Raw genomic sequence first — 24,466 nt, 5'->3', positions numbered from 1 at the left:
ACAGATAGTCACCCAAGATGGAAATTGAATCTATGTCCCTGGCACTGTGAGGCAGCAGTGCTAACCAAGTTCAGATGTGATTTGTTAGGTGTGGAGTAACGAACATGCAGAAGTACACGGTGAACTTAGACTGAAGAACTTGTCTCAGACATGTTCAGCTATTTAACAAACCACCTGTTTGTGCCACCTTGCTGCCCTGTCTTTGATAATTACCATCCTGATTGTTTTAAGTAAGTTTCTCAATGGAGCAAGTATTAGTGCCTTGATGATTTAAAAATATTCTCTCACTCACTGGTCACATGAACCATTTTATGTTGTTCTGTTTGTTAAGTAGCTGAGCATGTCTGAGACTAGTTCTTCAGTCCAAGTTCACCGTGTACTTCTGCATGTTCGTTACTCCACACCTAACAAATCACATCTGCACTTTAACACTGGAATTCCAATATCATGTCACACATACTCCATCAGACACAAGCCATTCTTGAATTTCAGGTGATCTTGTTAAAAAAGATCAAGAGGTATCAGCCGAGATTATATGCTCAATTCTTTGGAATGGGGCTTGAACCGGAGACCTTCTAACTAGAGCAAAGTCTGACATTACACTGCATTGTTGCTAAATATTCCTGAAATATCAACTACTTCACTATAGTTTCAGTTACAGCTTGTTCCCAAAGGCATGGCCGAACTTGACACTAGCAGACTAACAGTGCAACTGTACACCCACTTAATGTATTGTATTTTTCCAGTTGCAAATTTCATCTGCTGTAATCTGAAACAGATTTGAGATGTTTTAGCACCTAGGCCATGTAATAATCCCAGCAATGGGTTTTCCATTTAATTGCCAAACCTGTTTTGAAACCAATCCACTTCCAGGGGCATTCCAAGGTTAGGAATGAAGCTTCTCTGAAATGAGTCACAGGCCCAGCCCTTTCTTTCTCAGAAGCTCTTGTTCCCCAGAAATGGCAGGCAGCTTGCCAATCATTCTGCCTATCATGTGTGGAGACGCAGTTCCGAGGTCATCAAGCCAGCACCAATGCCATAATGTTTCACTGCAAAGGTTAAGTACTGCACTTTATCTGTGCTTCTCTCTGGAACCCATACCAGAGGTATTTCAACCCTCCACTCACACCTCAACCAACCCTCCAATACTATGAACAATTCCCTCCCTTCTATCCTCATCCAGTACAAGAGAAAACTCTACTTCTTACCATTCTCATTGCATAATCACTCCTAACCAAGATTAATTTTATTCCTGGCTTCCCAAACTCTGCTGTACCATTACGAATTTACAAACTCCATAATGCAAACACTTCAAGAGTATGAATTTTGCATTGTGATTAATCAATTTGAGTTTGTTGTTTCCAGAAAATGTCGCTAACTAATCCTTTATTTGGAAAAAAGGCAAAACAAATCCCTAAATTACCAGGGAATAACTTTTGAAGTCATTATTCAGTAGCTTTCAGTTTGATCAATGGAGTAAATATAATTGCTCACAGCAGTACATTCTCAAAATACTGTGATGTTGTCAGAACAGATATTTTAAGATTTTATTTCCAGACAGAACACATTATTGATGTTTGGAGGTAATCCACATGCAGCTTGTACTGCAGCTGTCTAAACTCAGACAGTTAGAATCGGTATTGCAAAGCAACATACACAGGGACACATACATGACTGCATTCATACTTTGTGGATGTGTTGGAATGAAATTGCTGCATTTCAGACTAAACAATAAGTGCTGTTTCACCCACCTGTGAATTAATTTCATTTTTGTAGCATTCCTGTTTTTGACAAGGTGGTAAAACATCTAAAACTACTTTCCGTGGCAGTTTTACTCGGTAAACTTTTAACTTTGCAAAGAAAATGGAGCAATTAAGATAATGCATACCATTACACACCTGACCTAAACTATATATTGTGAGGAAATATAGTTTTAAGTCATATGCATTTGTGTGTGTTGGCATAGCCTACAGCTTTAAGTTTTAGTTGCATTTTTAAAGGGTGCCAGTAAGTCTGTGGATTTGTTTAGATGCCTGCCTTTTAATGAGTTTTATGTCTTTAAAGCATACATCGGGTATAAAAAACAGTGTTATTGCTGAGTAACCAAGAGCCCACACAGAAAAGCAAAAGCAATTTGAGTCAGTTGGAACAAGATAACACAGAAACAAAGAGCCATCCACAGAAACTGCTGGAACAGGGATGAAGAGAGGCGACAGTGAGCAAGTCCCAAACTAATGACCAGAGAAGTACTAGAAACCAGGGAATGGGACAGAAGAAAGTTCCAGCAAGACTAAGAAGTCAAAGGAAAGAATGGGAATCTGGGAGAAAAGGTCCGGTTGAGTGAAGTTAAGAGCAAGGAGCAGAGAGAGAGGTTCCGGTTAAAAGACAGGGCTGCAAGGTGCAGATCTAGGGTAAGACCAAGAAACCAAAGAATCAAGGTTGGTGACTCCTTACTATGCTCTGTTAACACGTCTGGTTATCTAAAAGATTGCGTGGAAGGTGAAGCTTGAATGCATATGGCATTCCAGGTCAGAGGAATACCAGAAAGCAACGTTGAAATCCTGGAGGGGGATCCGTGAAGACACCTGGCAGAAATTTCTTCTCATTTGGGAGAAGATTTCAAGGTGTGTTCTTTGAGAAAGATTTGGAATCCTCATGTGAAAAACGGAGTTCCAGTGAGACCAGTTGGCTAACAATGTGACAAGCATGTGGAGGGAATTGATGAGAAATATGTAGAATTCTTTGGGTGGCATCTGTCAATTGGTTTCAGACTTTGGGGAGTCTGACTACTGTTTACCTATTGTTTTACATGGGCTGTGTACTTACTGTGAACATTAGATTATAAAATAGATTTTGTAACTTGTATTATCCTGACAATTCTGTATATATCTGTAAAGATATAATAGTAAGAAGTCTTATAACACCAGGTTAAAGTCCAACAGGTTTGTTTCAAATCACTCAAAACAATTGTGATTCGAACCAAACCTGTTGGACTTTAACCTGGTGTTGTAAGACTTCTTACTGTGCTCACCCCAGTCCAACGCTGGCATCTCCACATCAAGGTATAATAGGACAAAGGAGTAGTGTAATATAGATCATCTGTTCTTATTTAATAAATGGTTTATTCTTTTGTCAAAAGTTCATCAACTGACTCCTGTAACTTTGCTCAGCACCCATCCACGTATCTAAATTAAAAATAAAAGTTAGGGTCTATCAAGCCAGGTTCCACCCTGGTCTGACTTGGCCAGTGGTAACATCAGCTGGGATCATAACAATATGTATTGTAAATTCTTATTCCTCGCAGAAATATATCACTTATGTTACAGTGTAAAAAACTGAATGGGCCGTGAATTGGGCAACCTGGCCTGTGCATCTGAATTGCTAATATGAATTTTCATCACATCATACTCTACACACTAAAGAGTAAAATGTGTTCCCATTATTTATAATGTAAGTTAAATGCACATTTATGTGTTTACGTTTGTCTAAATTTTAGAGACAAGGAAGTAAGCAAGCCAAGTAAAACAGTCATCTATAGAGTTAGTCAATATGTTATATTTTAATTTAATAAGTGCGCCCCACTATAAAACATAAAACAATGTTGACTAATCACATACTACCTTCTAATTTCTTCTCTTTCACATCTAGTAGCAGATAAACAAAATGGTCCAGGTTGTTTCTAAAACAAAGACCCTTTTATGTGAACAGCTTGTTAACCTGACAGGGCCCATTTGCAGCAGGATGGACAAGCTAATGCTGTAAAAAAAAAAGGGGGCATAGCTTCCCTTCCACTGCCACTGCTGCCCTACACTGAAAGGACCTTAGAGCTGCTGTGCTGCACATTTCTCACCAGGCTCAGATCAGACAATTGGGGAAGAAATGTGCAGCTCCGGACCTGGGTGAAGCAAAAGGGAGTGAAGTGGCAAACAGATGGTGATTGCCACTTCATGCAGCACGGTAGCATTGTGGATAGCACAATCGCTTCACAGTTCCAGGGTCCCAGGTTCGATTCCGGCTTGGGTCACTGTCTGTGCGGAGTCTGCACATCCTCCCCGTGTATACGTGGGTTTCCTCCGGGTACTCCGGTTTCCTCCCACAATCCAAAGATGTGCAGGTTAGGTGGATTGGCCATGATAAATTGCCCTTAGTGTCCAAAATTGCCCTTAGTATTGGGTGGGGTTACTGGGTTATGGGGATAGGGTGGAGGTGTTGACCTTGGGTAGGATGCTCTTTCCAAGAGCCGGTGCAGACTCGATGGGCCGAATGGCCCCTTCTGCACTGTAAATTCTATGTAAAAAATATATATATATCGTATCTACTGTATTACCCTTGTCTATTCTCACTGTTTCTCCTGCAAAGCATCTAGTAAGATGGGCCAAGTATAACTTTCCCTTTTGTAATTTATTCTGATTCTTGTTTATTATTTCTTGGTTTCTAGACAAGCATTCAATAAAACATGTCTAGTATGAAATTTGTGCTGAATAGGTATTTTATTTTCAGTTTCTAGATGTTTTTCTGTTATACCTTTGAATAAAAAGATTAATTCCAGTTGAATTTTGCTGTCAGATGCACTGCGATGTTACCCCCACTGACATTGAATCAAAGCATGCACCTAGCTACCATCACATTTCTAGGTATAGGGAACACTTGTCTGATATTGGTGACACATAAAATACAAGGGACCATGCAGAGAATAACAGCGTCTAGGCTTCAACCAGTCAATTTCCAGTTAAATTAGTTGTCCCCGATGTTATGAAGCACGCTGTTGTTATCTGTGAAGGTATCCTAACTGGGAACACTGGTTTGTGGGGGTGTATAGTTTTTTTTGTTTTGGTGTGAGAAGACAAGTGAAACCCCAGTGAGAATAAATAGCCCAGTTGTCGTATAGCTGTGAGTTATATCAAAGTGGCACGGTGGCACAGTGGTTTGCACTGCTGTCTCACAACGCCAGGGACTCGGGTTCGATTGCAACCTCAGGTGACTGTGTGGAGTTTCTTCCCGTGTCTGCATGGGTTCCCTCCAGGTGCTTCTGTTTCCTCACACGGTCCAAAGATGTGTAGATTAGATGGATTGTCAATGCTAAATTGCCCCTTCGGGTGGGGTTACAGGAATAGGGTGGGGAATTGGGCGTAGGTAAGGTGGGTCTTTCAAAGGGTTGGTGCAGGCTCGATGGGCCGAATGGCTTTCTTCTGCACTGTAGGGATTCTATCATTCTATAATAATTATTAAAGTCTATTTATTAAAGTAAAGAAAAGACAAATACACGCAAACAGAACTATTCTACTCTCACACAATTAAAATGTATGAATTACTAAACACACGTTTTATAGAGAATGTACCCCTTGTTACAAAATAAATCTACAATACCTGAACTCTAAGACTTCCCCAGTTCCCCAAATAACATCCAAATTGAATAACCCGCCATAGTTACCACACAGTACAGTGAGGATACTCAAATCTGGGAACCATTTGTTTCCTGGTCCTATGAAGATATTTTAAAACTGCTGTTACAAAGGTTTTCTGCACTGCTCTAAGGCTTGGAAGCTTTTTTTGCTGTAAACATGGACTGCTAGGTTGGTGGCTAGAAACTGGCCTGTCTGCTTTCTGAGACTACTAGATGGTAACTGCCTCCCTTGCTTCTCAGGTTCTGGGTAATTATACCGTTGTTATTCTTTGATTATGCCTTCTCTGTATTCGGCTGCCTTCCCCCATCAACGTCCTTCATTATACATTAACATATGTATCCCATATGGACTTTCCCAATCATCTATAAGCTGTTTCTCCTCCATAAGCCATTCACACTTGATTATTATTTAAACTGCCACTTTAAACCCGTTACCAGGAGAGATGCATACCAATTGAGGTCCTTTGAATACTGTTTACTGCTATCTGCAAATCACAACCGGCAACAGCCAATGTTAGCTGACAAAATCGGATGCCAACTGATTTCCTGTTGGACTTCCTGTTGTTCTGGTTGCTATTGGTTGCTGCACGTGCATGCTGGTTATTCCAGTTACATGCCAGTTCAGTTGCAGTTTTCAACCGGTTTCATCTGATTTTTTTCTTCTGGGAGTTCTTTGCAAAGAATTTCCAGAAGTAAGATTCTCTTTGGCATCGACTTCAGTGAGGTCTCGCAGTGCTGTGTAGTGGGCAAAAATGACAGGCAGTTTTGGTTATGGCTTTCCAGATATAAAAAGTTTGGACCAGTATTCTTGCTTCCTCGTTTTACTGGTGTTCCATTTTATTGCCCCTCTAAACAAGGCTGCTTCAGAGAAAAGATTAAATTGGATTTAATATGATTTGTTTTGTTGAAGGCTTCTTAATAATTAGTGGTCAGTTAGTCTTAATTCACACTGGTTCCGTACTTGTGGTTTAAAGATGCAGACCGTCATACAAGTGGTGAACCCTCAGGAGTGATAGCTCTCCGCAACTTCCAGATTTATGCGCTGTGATGGAACCATCAATTCAGCGAACACGTGTAGTTGGATCGGAACAGAGACTTTAATACACTTACAACAGAGCCAGCCTATTCGTCATTGCACTTCAGATGAACTGGCAGGCTGGCTCTAAGGTGCTGATCTTTATACATCGGTCCCAGGGGGAGGAGTCCTGGGCGGAGCCAAGGGAGGAGCCCAGTACAAACTCTCGCGTACTCCCAGAGCGACTTCCCCTGGTGGTCGGATAGTGCAACTGCACTTACAATGGTGGATAGAGAACATATATACACGGAGTTTTATTGGCAACTATATACAGCATTGATCTTACAACGGGTAGATAACGAACATATATACATGAAGTGATATTACCAACTATATATAGTGTGAATCACATTCACCACATTCACCCCCTGTTAAAAAAATCAAGTCCGGCGGGGGTGATGGCTCAAAGAGTCAGTCTGTCCGGTGGACGAATTGTCCGTTTTGATCTGCGGAGCACCGGGGTTGCAGCCTCTTGCGGTGACTGGGCGGGCGTCGAGGTCTGGGGTCTGGTTGCCAGCTCCGGGGCGAGTCTTGTCCAAGCCTCATACACCTCCTGGTCGAATGGAGACTGGGGGCACGGGGGGCGGGCTGGTGCTGGCGCTCGGGACTGGTGGAGTGAGCTCGCAGAATCGGGGGCGCAAGGGGGCGGCCGCATAGGGAACGGGGAAAGGAGTTCCTCGGTGGGGTAGAGGGGGGCTGGATCCAGCGGGTGCCAGGTCCCGGAGTGATACTGTGTCCTGGCGACCGTCCGGGAACTCAACAAATGCGTACTGTGGGTTGGAGTGAAGCAGGCGCACCTTTTCAACAATGGGGTCGGTCTTGTGCGCCCTGACGTGCGTCCTTAGGAGAACCGGGCCTGGCATCCTCAGCCACGCCAGAAGTGAGACCCCTGTGGTAGTGCCCCTGGAAAAAATGAAGAGCCGCTCGTGGGGGGTTTGGTTGGTAGCTATACACAGGAGGGATCTAATTGCGTGGAGCGCGTCAGGGAGGACTTCCTGCCATTGGGAAACTTGGAGCTTCCTGGACCTGAGGGTCAGTAGGACGGTCTTCCAGACCGTCGCGTTCTCCCTCTCCACCTGTCCATTCCCCCTGGGGTTGTAACTGGTAGTCCTGCTCGAGGCGATGCCCTTGTCGAGCAGGTACTGACGCAGCTCGTCACTCATAAAGGACGCACCCCGGTCGCTGTGCACGTAGCTGGGGAAACCGAACAGGGTGAAGACACTATGCAGGGCCCTAATGACTGTGTGGGAGGTCATATCGGGGCATGGGATGGCGAAGGGGAATCGGGAGAACTCGGCAATAATGTTAAGGAAGTAAATGTTTTTGTTAGTGGAGGGGAGTGGCCCTTTGAAATCGATCGCAAGGCGTTCAAAGGGCCTAGAAGCCTTGACCAGGTGGGCCCTATCTGGTCTATAGAAGTGCGATTTGCACTCCGCACAGATCGGGCAGTCCCTGGTGACCGCTTTTACCTCCTCGTTGGAGAAAGGCAGGTTTCGGGCTCTGATGTAGTGGGCGAGCCGGGTGACCCCTGGGTGGCAGAGGTCATCGTGGATGGCTTTTAGGCGGCTGATTTGTGCGCTGGCGCATGTCCCGCAGGATACGGCATCCGAGGGCTCGTTGAGCTTCTCCGGTCGATATTTGATATCGTAATTGTAGGTGGAGAGTTCAATCCTCCACCGAAGAATTTTGTCATTTTTAATTTTGCCCCTTTGCGAGTTGTTGAACATGAAGGCGACCGACCGTTGGTCAGTAATGAGGGTGAACCTCCTACCTGCGAGGTAGTGCCTCCAGTGTCGGACAGCCTCCACGATGGCTTGTGCTTCCTTCTCGACTGAGGAGTGTCGGAGTTCCGAAGCGGATAGGGTACGGGAGAAAAATGCAACGGGCCACCCTGCTTGGTTTAAAGTGGCTGCTAGTGCTACCTCTGAGGCGTCGCTTTCAACCTGAAAGGGAGTGGATTCATCCACCGCCCACATGGCTGCTTTGGTGATGTCGTCCCTGATGCAGCTGAAGGCCTGGCGCGCCTCAGCAGACGGGGGAAATAGTGTGGCCTTGAAGAGTGGGCGTGCTTTGTCCGCATATTGGGGGACCCACTGGGCATAGTACGAAAAGAGCCCCAATCACCGTTTGAGGGCCATGGGGGAGGGGAGTTCTAAGGGGCGCATGCGGTCCGGGTCTGGGCCCAGGACTCCGTTCTCCATGACGTAGCCGAGGATGGCTAGTCTGTTTGTGCGGAACACGCATTTCTCCTTGTTATATGTAAGGTTTAATTTTTGGGCCGCCTGGAGAAAACGGTGGAGGTTGGCGTCGTGGTCCTGCTGGTCATAGCCGCAGATGGTAACATTATCCAGATACGGAAACGTGGCCCGTAGCCAGTACTGGTCTACCATTCGGTCCATTGCTCGTTGGAACACCGAAACCCCGTTAGTGACGCCGAAGGGAACCCGGAGGAAATGGAAGAGGCGGCCATCGGCCTCGAAAGCCGTGTAGTGGCGGTCCTCCGGGCTGATTGGGAGCTGGTGGTATGCAGACTTCAGATCCACCGTGGAAAATACCCGATATTGGCCGATCTGGTTTACCATGTCTGCAATTCTGGGGAGGAGATACGCGTCTAGGAGCGTAAAGCGATTGTTGGTCTGGCTATAATCGACGACCATGCGGAATTTTCCCCCGGTCTTGACGACCACCACCTGAGCTCTCCAGGGACTGTTACTGGCCTCTATGATCCCCTCACTGAGCAGCCTTCGGACCTCCGTTCTGATAAATACCCTATCCTGCAGGCTGTACCACCTGCTGCGGGTGGCTACCGGTTTGCAATCCGGGGTGAGGTTGGCGAAGAGAGGAGGGGGGGGGGCGATGCGCAGCGTGGCGAGGCTGCAGATAGTGAGTGGGGGCAGGGGCCCTCCGAAGCTGAGGGTGAGACTCTTGAGATTACATTGGAAATCCAAGCCTAAGAGGAGTGGCGCGCAGAGGTCGGGCAAGACATACAGTTTAAATTTGGAATTGCTAGCGCCTCGAATCGTTAGCATTGCTGTAGTGCGGCCTTGGATTTGGATGGAATGTGAGCCCGAAGCGAGGGCGATAGTTTGGTTGATGGGATAAATAGGGAGGGAACAGCGTCTTACCAGCTCTGGGTGTATGAAGCTCTCTGTGCTCCCGGAGTCGAAGAGGCACGACAGGTTGTACCCGTTGATCAAGACCTCCATCATCGAATTTCTCAGATGCTTGGGGCGAGATTGGTCGAAGGTGACCGCGTTGAGTTGCGGGCCGCGTGGTGGGTGCCCAGGGGAGTCGAATTCTTCCGATCTGGCGTCCTGTCGAGTAGATGCCGCTGCGTTCTGGCGAGCTTGATGCAGGAACACTGCGCTGAGTTGCGGGCCATGTGGTGACTGCCCGGGGAGGTCGTACTCCTCCGATGAGCTGTTTGAGTCTGGGGATGCAGCTAGGGCCCGTGAATCGCACGTGGAGGGTGGTGATGAAGTGGGAGTCCAAGATGGCGGCCCCCATGAATCGCATGTGGCCGGCCGCATGGTGGAGGTTTGCCAAGATGGGGGTCCCCATGGATCGCACGTGGTGGGAGGGGGCAGAGCCTGAGCGTAGGCCGCAGCATTTCGGGCCCCGCGGGCCTGCTTGTGCTGGGGGCGATGTTTTGGACTGTTGGGGTGTTGAGGGCTGGGGCCCTTCTGCCGAGGCACACTTTAGCATAGTGGCCTTTCTTCCCGCAGCTGCTGCAGGGCACTGATCTGGCTTTGTCCACAGAAGTGGCAGGCTGGAGCAGTTGAATAACTGGTTTGGGGAGCTGAATAGTGGCAGGTTGGAGCAGTTGAATAACTGGTTTGGCGAGCTGAGTAGCTGGCTGGGGGAGCTGAGTAATTAGCTGGAGCAGCTGGATAGTTTGAGTAGTTGACTGGGACAGTAGGGCGGCCGGCTGTGGCAGGGCGATAGCTGGGGGGCCTTGCGGCACAGGCTTGGGGGGTCCTCAGGTCGGGGGCCCATGTGGGGTTAGCGGGGTCCGCGGGAAACGAGTTGAGGCTGCGGAAGGAAACTTCCATTGTGATAGCAGCCTCTACGATAGTCTCTAAGCCCTGGGCCCCATTTTCTAATAGTCTCTGGCGTACATAGCTAGATCGAAGGCCCGCTATAAAAACATCCCCCACAGCAAGCTCCCTATGTTCAGCCGCGGTTACGGCCTGGTAATTGCAGTCATTTGAGAGATTGTTCAACTCACGTGCAAATTCAGCTAAAGTTTCAGTAGACCATTGTCGGCGAGTCGTCAACACATGGCGGGCAAAGACCTCGTTCATGGGCCTAATATACATTTTGTCCAAAATCGGCAGCACTGCGGTGTAGGAACCGGCTGGATTTAGTTGTGTAGAAATTCTGTGGCTTACCCTCGCGTGCAGTAGGCTGAGCTTTTGTTCCTCCGTAGTTTCAGCGGTGCTGATTTCGGCCCGGTAGGCCTTAAAACATTTCAGCCAGTGACAGAAGGTTTCTTTCGCCTCTGCACCCTGCGGATCGAGTTCTAGACGTCCTGGTTTTAGAGCGGATTCCATGCTTTCCTTCGGCAGCTTCTTAAGTGTATTAAATTGATGGAACCATCAATTCAGCGAACACGTGTTGTTGGATCTGAACAGAGGCTTTAATACACTTACAACAGAGCCAGCCTATTCGTCGATGAACTTCAGATGAACTGGCAGGCTGGCTCTAAGGCACATCTTTATACATCGGTCCGAGGGGGAGGAGTCCTGGGTGGAGCCAAGGAAGGAGCCCAGTACAAACTCTCACGTACTCCCAGAGCGACTCCCCCTGGTGGTCGGATAGTGCAACTGCACTTACAATGGTGGATAGTGAACATATATACACGGAGTTATATTGGCAACTATATACAGCATTGATCTTACAACGGGTAGATAACGAACATATATACATGGAGTGATATTGGCAACTATATATAGTGTGAATCACATTCACCACATGCTGCAATACACATTCTGGAAATTACTGAACTGCTCTGTTATTCAATAACGGCGAACACCAAACGCATTGCCATTATTGGCACCATTGGCAATTGCTGACACTAAGCTTCAGTTCTATAATCGGGTCAATAATTCCATGCATTACCTCCCTTTCTAAATACAGGAATCAAATTAGCTATCATCCTGTTCCCTTTTTTTATTTTCTTTCTTTTTGTACATGTTTTTAAGGTAATATACATGTTTTTAAGGTAAAGATAGATAGTTTTTTGAAGAATAAAGGGATTAAGGGTTATGGTGTTCAGGCCGGAAAGTGGAGCTGAGTCCACAAAAGATCAGCCATGATCTCATTGAATGGCGGAGCAGGCTCGAGGGGCCAGATGGCCTACTCCTGCTCCTAGTTCTTATATTCTTATTCAATGTGCCTTTGCTATTTTCCCATAACGTATTTTAATATGCAAGATGCAATCAATCTAAACTGGGGATTTTACCCTCACTTAAGTAAGAATTGTTTATCAATTATCTCCCTTTTTCCAGTTTAAATATCTCTTGTATTTCTTTTGGAAAGCAAAGACATGACAATTAGAGTACTATCTTTATCCAGTAATTTCCTTTGAATAATTACCGTACACTAGATTATAATGGAATCAATTGATATCTGACAAATTTTATTTCAAATATTTACCTATTTGAATGTTTACTTACTGACAACAAATTAGTAAAAAATATCATTTTGATGCTCTTGCCCAAGTTAGGACTATTAGATATTGAAGTAAGAATTTTATCTTGCTGAAATAATCTTAATTTATTGGCATTACATGGAGATCCTCTTAGTAATACTGATTTCTATTTCTTTTCAAAAGGGTGACAGTGGTACAACAGGAGAGCGAGGAATACCAGGACTACAGGTAGCATATATTTCCCCTTGCTTGTAGTTTATTCCCCTTTGTATTTCTTCATACAGCATTATATTAAGGGTTTTTGACTTCGATGTGTTTAAGATCTGTATGCCAAATAGCAATAACCTCACACAATGCTCAAGGTAACTACAAAAGCAAAATACAGCAGATGCTAGAAATCTGAAATAGTAGTCTCCATTTAGGAGACTAACTATGAAATTCTATTCTACTAAGGGCGCGATTCAGCGAGCTCAAATTAAAACCCGATGAAAGGTGCGTTCAGCACCGAGAAAAATCCCGCTATCCAACGGCATTATGCCGTTTTGTTTTGGCCTCATGGAGTTTCTCCTCTGAGGCTGCATTTGGAAGAATTTCTTGCTGGAGAGCTGAAGATCTCCAGCAGGAAAGGGTCCATGCAAATTGGGGCGCCATTTTGTCTGGAAGCCCCAATCATTTTCCTCCTTTCAGGTCCCCCCCCCCCCCCCCCCCCCCCCCCCCCCCCCCCACCTCAGTCCCCAATTGTGGGGAGGCCGCCAGGAACCTCCCCTCTCCCTGGCAAGGCCCCCTGGTGCCAACCTCGGACTTGGGCAACCTAGCCAGGCCTGAGAGTGCCAACTGGGCACCCTGGCTGTGGCAGGGTGGCACTGCCAGGGTGCCTGGTTGGCACCGCCAAGTGCTTGTCTGGTGGTGACAAGATGCGAGTCGGAGTGCCAGGGTGCCATCTGCCCTGATTCCGACCACCCACAGATTTCCAATCCCCAGGGGCTGTCACAATGTGTAAAGTGGACCAGTATTAAACAGCGCCCTGGTGGGGTCTCACTGGCACAGCCGGTAAGTCCCAGGCACCAGATAAATCCGGCATCTGGGTTAAATATTCAGACCACGCCAGGCAGAGTGTGTCAAGTAACCCACGCAAGGTTACTCACCGGGTGCAGAGCCCGATTTGGGGCCTTGCGCGATTCACCCATTGTGCCCAGGTCTGCCCCGAGGCTCATGGAGAGAGAGCTGGACAGAATGCTTGACGCGGTCTGGGAGGACAGGAGGGGAACCTCTTCCCCAGGGTGGGAAGAAGACTAAAGCCCACCATTGTCAACAAGGCCTGGGAGGAGTTGGCAGAGACGGTCAGTGCTGCCAGTCTTACCAGAGGACTGGGACCCAGTGACTAAAAAAGAGAGCGGGCAGGGTATGGGAACAGGGAATGAGGCCAGAAATGTGAGGCCAACTGGTATGGCAGCTTACCCAGTGAGTGACCTGTCACCGCTCACCATCTCGAGTTTCCACCCGCCCCCTGCCCTAAGGATATTCGGGCCCATGAGATGGATTGGCCAGCTGATATGCAGGGATCACCTGACGGACAGTGGAATATGATTCTAAAAGTAGGAGTTTGTCAGATGGTGAGGAGCACCAGAGCTCATCTCACAACAAATCGTCATCACCCTCCGTCACGTGGACATTGCCAACCCAGGCCCAACACCCTGGGGTGGTGCTGGTAGGACCCTCGGTGGGAGAAGAGCTAGGGTGGTGGAATGGAGTGAAGGGTTATGGGAGAGGGAAAGTGAATAAAGGGCTGTGGGATAGGAAAAGGTGCAATGAAGAGAGGTGGGACCAGGAAAGTGGAGTGAAGAGCAGTGGGAGAGGGAAGATGGAGTGAAGGCTGTGGGAGAGGGAAGATGGAGTGAAGGACAGTGGGAGAGGGAAGATGGTGTGAAGGGCAGTGGGAGAGGGAAGATGGAGTGAGGGACAGTGGGAGAGGGAAGATGGAGTGAAGGCTGTGGGAGAGGGAAGATGGAGTGAAGGCTGTGGGAGAAGGAAGATGGAGTGAAGGACAGTGGGAGAGGGAAGATGGTGTGAAGGGCAGTGGGAGAGGGAAGATGGAGTGAAGGACAGTGGGAGTGGGAAGATGGAGTGAAGGAGAGTGGGAGAGGGAAGATGGAGTGAGGGACAGTGGGAGAGGGAAGATGGAGTGAAGGCTGTGGGAGAGGGAAGATGGTGTGAAGGGCAGTGGGAGAGGGAAGATGGAGTGAAGGGCAGTGGGAGAGGGAAGATGGAGTGAAGGCTGTGGGAGAGGGAAGATGGAGTGAAGGACAGTGGGAGAGGGAAGATGGTGTGAAGGGCAGTGGGAGAGGGAAGATGGAGTGAAGGACAGTGGGAGAGGGAAGATGGAGTGAAGGACAGTGGGAGAGGGAAGATGGAGTGAAGGCTGTGGGAGAGGGAAGTGGTACAATTTGGAAGTGTGGAGGGGGCATGGAGAGGTGGGACAGGGCGACAGAGCTGCAGGTGGTTAGGCCTTTTATTCGGCAAATCGGGAGTTGATGAGGCTGCCCCATGTGTGGCAGCCCTGGAGCACACATTGGGGGGGGGGGGTAGGGGTGGGGGGGGGGGGGGGGTAGGGGTGGGTGGGGGGGGGGGGGGTAGGGGGGGGGGGCCTGTCCTGCCAGCCTGGGCTCCACGCCCAGTTCTTCCTGGACACCGTTCTCATCCTTCTTGTTACATGAGAACGAACATTTTTCCTTCTCCTCCTCCAGCATGTTCCCCCCTCTGCTGTGTGATGTTGTGCAGGACACAGCAGGTCAGCATGATGTTCGAGATCCTCCTGCTGCTATATTGCAGAGCCACACCGGTGCATTACAGGCATCGGAAACGCATCTTGAGTTCCGCTCAGTGACATTCCTGATTGCTGCATAGGCGTTGTTATAATGGGCCTCTGCATTGGCCTGGACTTCCAAACAGGTGTCATTAGCCATCAGCGGATAACCCTTGTCACCCAAGAGCCAACCCCTAACCCGAGGGAGTACCTCGCGTGCACCAGGATGTATGCACCGTGCACACTGCCAGGATATCGGGCGCAGACATGAATGATGTGCATCTGGTGGTCATATACCAACGCCACATGCAAGGAGTGGAACCCCTTCCTATTGCTAAATTGAATTGAATTTTAATTTGATTTATTATCATGTGTACCGAGGTACAGTGAAAACGTGTTCTGCTTACTGTCCAAAAAGATGGTTCCATACATGAAAAACATAAGAAATGCATAAACACACAATGTAAATACATAGGCACAAGCATCGGGTGAGCATACTCAGTAGAGAAGATGTATGAAGAGATCTGTTCAGTCTATAACAGGGTTATTCAGGAGTTTGGTAACAGCAGGGAAGAAGCTGTTTTGAACCTGTTGGTGCGTATTTTCAGACTTTTGTATCTCCTGCCCGATGGACGAAGTTGGAAGACAGAATGACCTGGCAGGGGTCTTTGATTATGCTGCCCGCTTTTCCAAGGCAGTGGGAGGTTTAGACAGAGTCAATGGATGGGAGGCTGTAAATTCTCTGATTTGTAACGTCCCCAAAACCAGACATAAATTGTTTTCCATTTAAATCATGTCCACAATTATCAGTCTTGAAAAGCTCAATTCAGAGTCATTGAGGTAAAAGTGTTCCATATTTCCAGTGTACACTTGTTTCCTGAATTCATCCTGGAAAGAAGAATATGCCATATTGCTGTTGAATTCCCAACCAGACTGACTGGAATTTGCCGGTAGATTTTTAAGCCATTCAATGGGAAATCCCATTGACAAGCGGAGGGTATAGGGAAGAATACTAGCCGATAGCGAACAACGCGCCTCTGAGATGCACGCAATGGGGACCGGAGAATCCAGCCCAATATATTCTCCAGTTAGCCTATTCACCCCTCTATCACTAAATCACCACTCACTTCTAAACTCAAAAGAATACTATCCTCATAATTTATTCCTTTAAAATTTATTATGCTGGTGAATTTGTGCTGTGCCCCCTCCAATATATCTTTCCAAAACTAAATGCACTACTCCAAAGAAAATCTGCCCAAGGCTCGATACAACTGAAGCATCAATTTCTCACTTTTGTATTCCAACTGCCTTGAGAAAAAACAACAACATTCCAATAGATGTTTTGACTACTTCTTGTGCCTAGGCAGTAATTTTAAATGATTTACATTTATGGACACTCAAATTCTATTGCTCCCCCTTGTGGTGTCCTTTGTGTTGCTAAATTCAGAATGGTTGGCCTAGTGTTCACAAAGACCACAAATTAGCTTTAACTTGGACAAAGCTATAAATTTATTAATGTAGATTCGCCACGTACTTCTAAATAATACACAGTTGATAATTAACATATAATCTATACTCACCTCTAACTAATCTCTATGCTATTATTAATTATGATCTGCTCTCACTCACACTATCTTTCCTTCAGTCTGTACTCTAGCTAACTCCTTACTTCTCTCCCACACAAGGCTTAGCATCAACGTCTTATATACTTGTAACTCTAGCTCCCTCTAGTGGCTGATCTGAACATTTCATTAACCCTTGCAGTTCTTAGATTCATGATAATACCACACCCCTCAGCTCGTAGTCTGTTGCCGTTAAAAAATAGTTTGTCTTTCCTATATCAAAAGTGAATGAGTTCGCACTTATTCGCATTGAACTCCATCTACTATTTGGTCTGTGTATATTCCTTTGTAACTTTCTATTGAAGAATATCTTCAAAATATCATAACAAGTGACTACATTTTTGTATTTTAAAATTATTTGAGTTTTCTGTACAGCCAGGAACAATGTAGTGAAGAACAGCCTGATCTAACAATGGTAACAATGTCAGTTGTATTGAGCAATCACAGTCACGGTTGACAAAATGCTGAGGAGCTTAGTTCACACAAATAATTTAATTACCATCATAAATCGAACTACTAGCAGGGCAGCATGATGGTGGAGTGGTTAGCACTGCTGCCTCACAACGCCGAGGACCCGGGTTTGATCCCGGCCCCGAGTCATTGTGTGGAGTTTTCACACAACCCAAGGATGTGCAGGGTGGGTGATTGGCCTTGCTAAATTGCCCCTTAATTGGAAAAAAAGTAATTGGGTACTCTAAATTTACAAAACAAATAATGGAAAATAAATAAATAAATCGAACTACGAGCAACGGTGTTTTCTTTGGTGGCTTTATTTAGTGAATAATGCTTTCCAAGTATATTATCAAAGTTATTGGACTTGTTCACAGCTGCAAAATTCTATTGATAGATTGGGGCAACAATAAGTAGCTAACAGGGTTGAAGTTATAGCTGTTAAGTCCATGGACTGACCTGATTAATACTACACTCCTGTATGCTATGTATTTACATTTTGTACCTTGTGTTGCCCTTTTATGTATTTTCTTTTTATTTTATTTTATTTTCATGTACTAAAAGATCTGTTTGAGCCGCTCACAGAAAAATACTTTTCAATATACCTCGGTACACGTGACAATAAACAAATCCAATCCAATCCAATATTAAGGCCATACATCTCCGTTGTCATGCTAGAATGTACTTGCGAGTTAGATTGACAATATTAATCCTAAATTATAAATTAGTTATTTTGTAATATATTGGCAAATCATGTTGCATTGACACACTATATATACTACAATATGTAACCGTGACCATTTCACAAATAATGAGACAGATTTTACTGAACTTTTGCCAGGGTGCATTAGTAAAATTAAGTACACTGATAATATAATTATTTTCTGCAGGGGACAAAAGGCTCAGAAGGATCAAACGGAAAGGTAGGCCAGCCAAAAAAAGACTAGCAAAGGAATTGTTCATATTCTATTTAAGTATTATAAAATGACAATACTATCACTGTTATTTAGAGTCTTATTCTTCTAGCCAGGTGAGCCAGGAGCACTGGGCACTGCAGGCATTAGAGGTCAAAAGGGAGAACCTGGCATACCTGGCAGAAATGGGCATTCAGGGCCTAAAGGAAACAATGGACTTTCAGGACAACCAGGACCACCAGGGCCAGAAGGAATTTCTGTAGGTGTACATCTAATTTTATTTTGATACAATTTCTTGTTTTGTATGCTTTTGCTCATTCCTAATGCCAAACTGTTTTAATAGGGAAGAGTCATTTCAGATGAATACATCCGACAGGTTTGCATGGATGTGCTAAGAAGTAAGTATGAAGCATTAATCCTTCCAGATTTAAGATCAACTCAAATTAGTTGAAATGTTCACAGCAAACAAAATGTTGTTCCTAATGCTACTGAGAGAGAATTCAATATAGAATTTTCTGTTGAAATGTATAAGGAGAAGTAAATTGTCAGGGATGACGGATTTCACTTTTGTGAAGTTATATATAAATTCAGCTTGCTCTCTTTAGAGCAGAGTAGCTTAAGGAATGATTCAATAAAAGTGTTCAAAGTTATGAAGGGTTATTTTTACAGAGTATACAAAGTGAAACTTTCCACCGGCTGGTGAGTCACTAATCAGAAGATGCAGATTTAAGGTAATTAGCAAAGAAACAGCGAGGAGATGAGATTTGTTTTATGCATTGAGTTATGATCTGGAACTCAGTGGAAAAAAAGGGTGGTGAAAACACACACAATATTAAATTTCAGAAGGGAATTGGACAAATATTTGAAGCGGGTATTTTGTATGTGACAGTGAGGGAAAGCAGAGGGGCTTAAGTATTTTGTCTTAGTGTTAATAGAAGAAATTAAGAGTACAGAAGCAATTAAAGAGGATCAATAAGAACACTATTGGAGATGGTTACCACCCACCCCAAGTAAGGATTCCCAAAGTTGTTGATCCGAGCGATGTCATCTTGTTGGATGGCCTGATTTATATTACAAGAACACTTGTAGCTAAAGCTATAAACAATTTATTAACATTAACTGTGGATCAGCTATTTACAAAACAATAGATGAATAACAGCATGATCATGTCAAGCAACCTCTCTCTTCCAGCTCCCTAGTCAGTCTGAGGTCACTTGACTCTTACATTCACTTATATGCCAATGGTCAGTCTGTGAATTATAACACAATCATGATATCACTACATCCCCTTTCCTTTGAAGGAATAAATTAATACATTATCATCAGTATATTTACATGTGTTATCATTAGCCTGTAAGCCTAACGGTATAAATTTTTCCTTTACATTTTTTAAAACTGGTTTAACAAATATATATATATATATATATATATATAAGAACAGCAAGCAGAGAATGTACAAATAGTTCAAATCTACAAATTGAGTTGATCAGGTTTTCTTCTAACTCTGGTTGACCTTCTCAAAGTTTGACCTTGCTGCTCAGAACTTGTAGTTTCAATGTTCTCCATGACATTCTCATGATCAGGAACTGCTGAACTATCTGACACTGCAGCTGACGTTGATTCTCACGTAGATTCATCATCAATTATGTTGTTCTGAAAGTCTTCTCTGGTTTTCCAGAGTGTGCGACGATTTCTTCTTAAAAGCAGCCCATCCTCTGTCTGTACATTATAGGAACGAGGTGCTACTTCTTCAAGTAAAGTGGCTTTTCTCGAACAATTACCTAATCTTCTACTCTCACTATGTCATCACTACTCCGAGGTGGTAAAGTTCCAGATACTCTATCACAGAACTGCTTTTGTTTCGTGTGAATGTTTTGTATTTCCTGCAGTACCATTGCATTCCCTCCTTATTTTCCAAGAATGGAAGTGTGATACGCAACCTTCTATTCATTTTTTTAAAAATATTTTTATTCTCCTTTGACACATTTTCTCCCAAATTTGCACCCACCAACAATAAACAATAATCAGTAATGAATGTAATGTCAATCCCCATATCAATAACAACGATCCCATCCTCCCACCAAACCCCCAAACATCAGCCCGCATGTTCACATAAACAAATGACAAAAAAGAATCTGGAATCACCCATAGTCACCATTAACACATCCAGTCCCCCTCCCCACAACCCTCCCAAACCCCCCCTCCCCAACAAATGTCCAATGTTATCCAGTTCTTGAAAGTGCATAATGAATAACGCCCATGAATTGTAGAACCCCTCCCTCCTTCCCCTCAGTTCAAACTTAACCTTCTCAAGAGTCAAGAATTCCAACAGGTCCCCCCGCCACGCCAGGGCACAGGATGGAGAGGCCGCTCGCCATCCCATCAGGATCCGCATTCGGCGATCAACGAGGTGAAGGCTACAACATCTGCCTCCGCACCCGTTTTCAACCCCAGCTGGTCCGATGCCCCGAATATGGCCTCCTGAGGGCCCGGGTCCAGTTTCACGTGCACCACTTTAGTGATTACCCTAAAAACCTCCTTCCAGTAATCCTCCAGCTTTGGACAGGACCAAAACATATCAACGTGACTTGCGCCCCCCCCCCCCCCTTGCAACTTTCACACACATCTTCTACCCCTTCAAGGAGCCGGCTCATCCTCGTCCTTATGAGGTGTGCTCTATATACCACCTTCAGCTGTATCAGCCCCAACCTTGCGCACAAAGTGGAGGCGTTCACTCTCCGGAGCACCTCACACCAGACCCCTCCTCTATAACCTCTCCCAACTCTTAACATAAACATAGAACATAAAGAAATACAGCACAGAACAGGCCCTTTGGCCCACGATGTTGTGCCGAACTTTTGTCCTAGTTTAATCATAGTGTCCAAAATTCTATGATAATCTAAGGGCAATTTATCATGGCCAATCCACCCAACCTGCACATCTTTGGACTGTGGGAGGAAACCGGAGCACCCGGAGGAAACCCACGCACACACGGGGAGGATGTGCAGACTCCACACAGACAGTGACCCAAGCCAGAATCAAACCTGGGACCCTGGAGCTGTGAAGCAATTGTGCTATCCACAATGCTACCGTGCTGCCCTTAAGAACAAATTAATCTAAACTCTATTATTCTACCATAATCCATGTACCTATCCAATAGCCGCTTGAAGGCCCCCAATGTTTCTGACTCAACTACTTCCACAGGCACTGCATTCCACGCCCCCACTACTCTCTGGGTAAAGAACCTACCTCTGACATCCCCTCTATATCTTCCACTATTCACCTTAAATTTATGTCTCCTTGTAATGGTTTGTTCCACCCGGGGAAAAAGTCTCTGACTGTCTACTCTATCTATTCCCCTGATCACCTTATAAACCTCTATCAAGTTGCCCCTCATCCTTCTCCGTTCTAATGAGAAAAGGCCTAGCACCCTCAACCTTTCCTCGTAAGACCTACTCTCCATTCCAGGCAACATCCTGGTAAATCTCCTTTTCCAAAGCTTCCACATCCTTCCTATAATGAGGCGACCAGAACTGCACACAGTACTCCAAATGTGGCCTTACCAAGGTTTTGTACAGCTGCATCATCACCTCACGACTCTTAAACTCAATCCCTCTGTTAATGAACGCTAGCACACCATAGGCCTTCTTCACAGCTCTATCCACTTGAGTGGCAACTTTCAAAGATCTATGAACATAGACCACAAGATCTCTCTGCTCATCTACATTGCCAAGAACCCTACCGTTAACCCTGTATTCCGCAATCATATTTGTCCTTCCAAAATGGACAACCTCACACTTGTCAGGGTTAAACTCCATCTGCCACTTCTCAGCCCAGCTCTGCATCCTATCTATGTCTCTTTGCAGCCGACAACAGCCCTCCTCACTATCCACAACTCCACCAATCTTCGGATCATCTGCAAATTTACTGACCCACCCTTCAACTCCCTCATCCAAGTCATTAATGAAAATCACAAACAGCAGAGGACCCAGAACTGATCCCTGCGGTACACCACTGGTAACTGGGCTCCAGGCTGAATATTTGCCATCCACCACCACTCTCTGACTTCTATTGGTTAGCCAGTTCGTTATCCAACTGACCAAATTTCTCACTATCCCATGCCTCCTTACTTTCTGCATAGGCCTACCATGGGGAACCTGATCAAATGCCTTACTAAAATCCATGTACACTACATCCACTGCTTTACCTTCACCCACATGCTTGGTCACCTCCTCAAAGAATTCAATAAGACTTGTAAGGCAAGACCTACCCCTCACAAATCCGTGCTGACTATCCCTAATCAAGCAGTGTCTTTCCAGATGTTCAGAAATCCTATCCCTCCGTACCCTTTCCATTACTTTGCCTACCACCGAAGTAAGACTAACTGGCCTGTAATTCCCAGGGTTATCCCTATTCCCTTTTTTGAACAGGGGCACGACATTCGCCACTCTCCAATCCTCTGGTACCACCCCTGTTGACAGTGAGGATGCAAAGATCATTGCCAACAGCTCTGCAATTTAATTTCTTGCTTCCCATAGAATCCTTCCCACTTTGCTTTGATCCCTTCCAGTGGTGCCTTGTCCTCTTCTACCGTGGGGCCTCACGGTAGCATGGTGGTTAGCATCAATGCTTCACAGCTCCAGGGTCCCAGGTTCGATTCCCGGCTGGGTCACTGTCTGTGTGGAGTCTGCATGTCCTCCCTGTGTGTGCGTGGGTTTCCTCCGGGTGCTCCGGTTTCCTCCCACAGTCCAAAGATGTGCGGGTTAGGTGGATTGGCCATGCTAAATTGCCCGTAGTGTAAGGTTAATGGGGGGATTGTTGGGTTACGGGTATACGGGTTACGTGGGTTTAGGTAGGGTGATCATTGCTCGGCACAACATCGAGGGCCGAAGGGCCTGTTCTGTGCTGTACTGTTCTATGTTCTATGTTCTAAAATAGCCCTGTAAACCGCCGACACTACCCCCTTCTCCAGTCCCCCTGTCGTCAGCACCTCCTCCAGCAACGTGCAGGCCGGCTCCACTGGGAAGCTCTGTATCTTCTTTCTGGTAAAATCTCGAACCTGCATGTATCTAAACATTTCCCCCTGCTCCAGCCCATACTTCGCTTCTAGCTCCTGCAATCCTGCAAACCGACCGCCAAGAAACAAGTCTTTTAGTGTCTTAATCCCCTTCCCCTTCCATTTCTGGAAATTTCCATCCCACTTCCCTGGCTCAAATCTGTGGGGCGCGATTCTCCGCCCCCCACGACGGGTGGGAGATTAGCAGGAGGGCGTCCCCGACATTTTTCACGCCCTCCCGCTATTCTTCCCTCCCTCCCCCCCCCCACGGCCACCCCACGACACGAATCGCTGCTCGCCATTTTTTACGGCGAACAGCAATTCTCCCAAGGCCGATGGGCCAAGTTCCCAGGCCTTTACGGCCGTTTTTACGGCAGCAAACACACCTGCTTGCTGCCGTCGTAAAAACGGCCGCAACATGCCCGTTCTGGGCATCCAGGGCCCCGATTGGCACGGCTGTACCATGGCCGTGCCACGGGGGGCATGGGCCCGCGATCGGTGCCCCACGATCGCGGGCAGTGCGTCCGTAGCGGACGCACTCTTTCTCCCTCCACCGCCACGCAGGATCAGTCCGCGGGGCGGCCGAGGGAGATGACAGCCCCGCGCATGAGTGGGTTGGAGCCGTCCAACCCGCACATGCACGACTGACATCATCGTGCGCATCAGCCGGCGTGACGCTTGGCGTGCGGACTTAGCGACGGTCGCTAAGGCCGCAATGCCATGCTTCACGGGGCCCTGCTGCTAGCCCCGCCTGGGGGGGAGAATCGGGTCCCGGGAGGGGGTGCGGAGGCTGCCGTGAAACACGTCCAGTTTCACGGCAGCCTTTACAATTCGCCGCATTTGCGGAGAATCACACCCCAGGTTTCCCTGAATCGGCATTTCCCTTGACTTTGCCCCCAAACGGAAGTGTCGGCGAAACTTCCACCAAATTCTCAATGAAGTTATTATTACTGGAACAATCTTCTATTCATGAGTAACTCTGCTAGCGATCTACCATGTGACAATGGTGACGCTCTGTAACTCAATAGTGTGAGATATGGATCTGATTGGCTGCTCATTAACTCGCCAACTTTAAGGGCATTTAAGTAGTCACTGGATAGACACGTGGATAAAAATGGAATAGTGTAGGTTAGATAGGCTTCAGATGGTTTCACAGGTCGGAAGGGACATAGAGGAAACATAACCGAGTTGTGATCACTATCACCAAAGTGTTCACCTACATCTAAATCTAACACCTGGCCGGGTTCATTACCCAGTACCAATTCTGTTATGTTAACATTACTGTAATGTTCTATGTTCATTGCCTTCTTCAACAATTGCTTGACAATATGTATACCTTTCTGGCTTTGCCATTGGCTTGTGGGTACAACGGACTTGATGTGGCGTGATTGAAATCATATGTGAAAGATTGACATGCAGATCTACATCTTCAGCAATCTCACAACTAATATTTTGTATCGCCGCTCTCGATAATGCATCTGCTAAGAAC

The 24,466-nt window shown here is 46.1% G+C and overlaps 1 protein-coding gene across 3 annotated transcripts in view; it reads left to right on the top strand.

Moving 5' to 3' along the window:
* Positions 1-24,466, top strand: part of col21a1 (collagen, type XXI, alpha 1) — a 363,276-nt gene that overhangs the window by 293,240 nt on the left and 45,570 nt on the right. For all 3 annotated transcript variants that reach the window (XM_038800645.1, XM_038800643.1, XM_038800644.1), the window contains 4 exons: positions 12,316-12,360; positions 17,898-17,930; positions 18,034-18,180; positions 18,265-18,319. In XM_038800645.1, the coding sequence (XP_038656573.1) occupies positions 12,316-12,360; positions 17,898-17,930; positions 18,034-18,180; positions 18,265-18,319 (280 nt within the window). The remainder of the gene's footprint in view (positions 1-12,315; positions 12,361-17,897; positions 17,931-18,033; positions 18,181-18,264; positions 18,320-24,466) is intronic.

This window comes from Scyliorhinus canicula, chromosome 6, assembly GCF_902713615.1.
Source record: "Scyliorhinus canicula chromosome 6, sScyCan1.1, whole genome shotgun sequence".
Taxonomy (NCBI): Eukaryota; Metazoa; Chordata; class Chondrichthyes; order Carcharhiniformes; family Scyliorhinidae; genus Scyliorhinus; species Scyliorhinus canicula.
The sequence above is the reverse complement of the archived record's forward strand: the minus strand, read 5'-3'. Positions and strand labels throughout refer to the sequence as shown.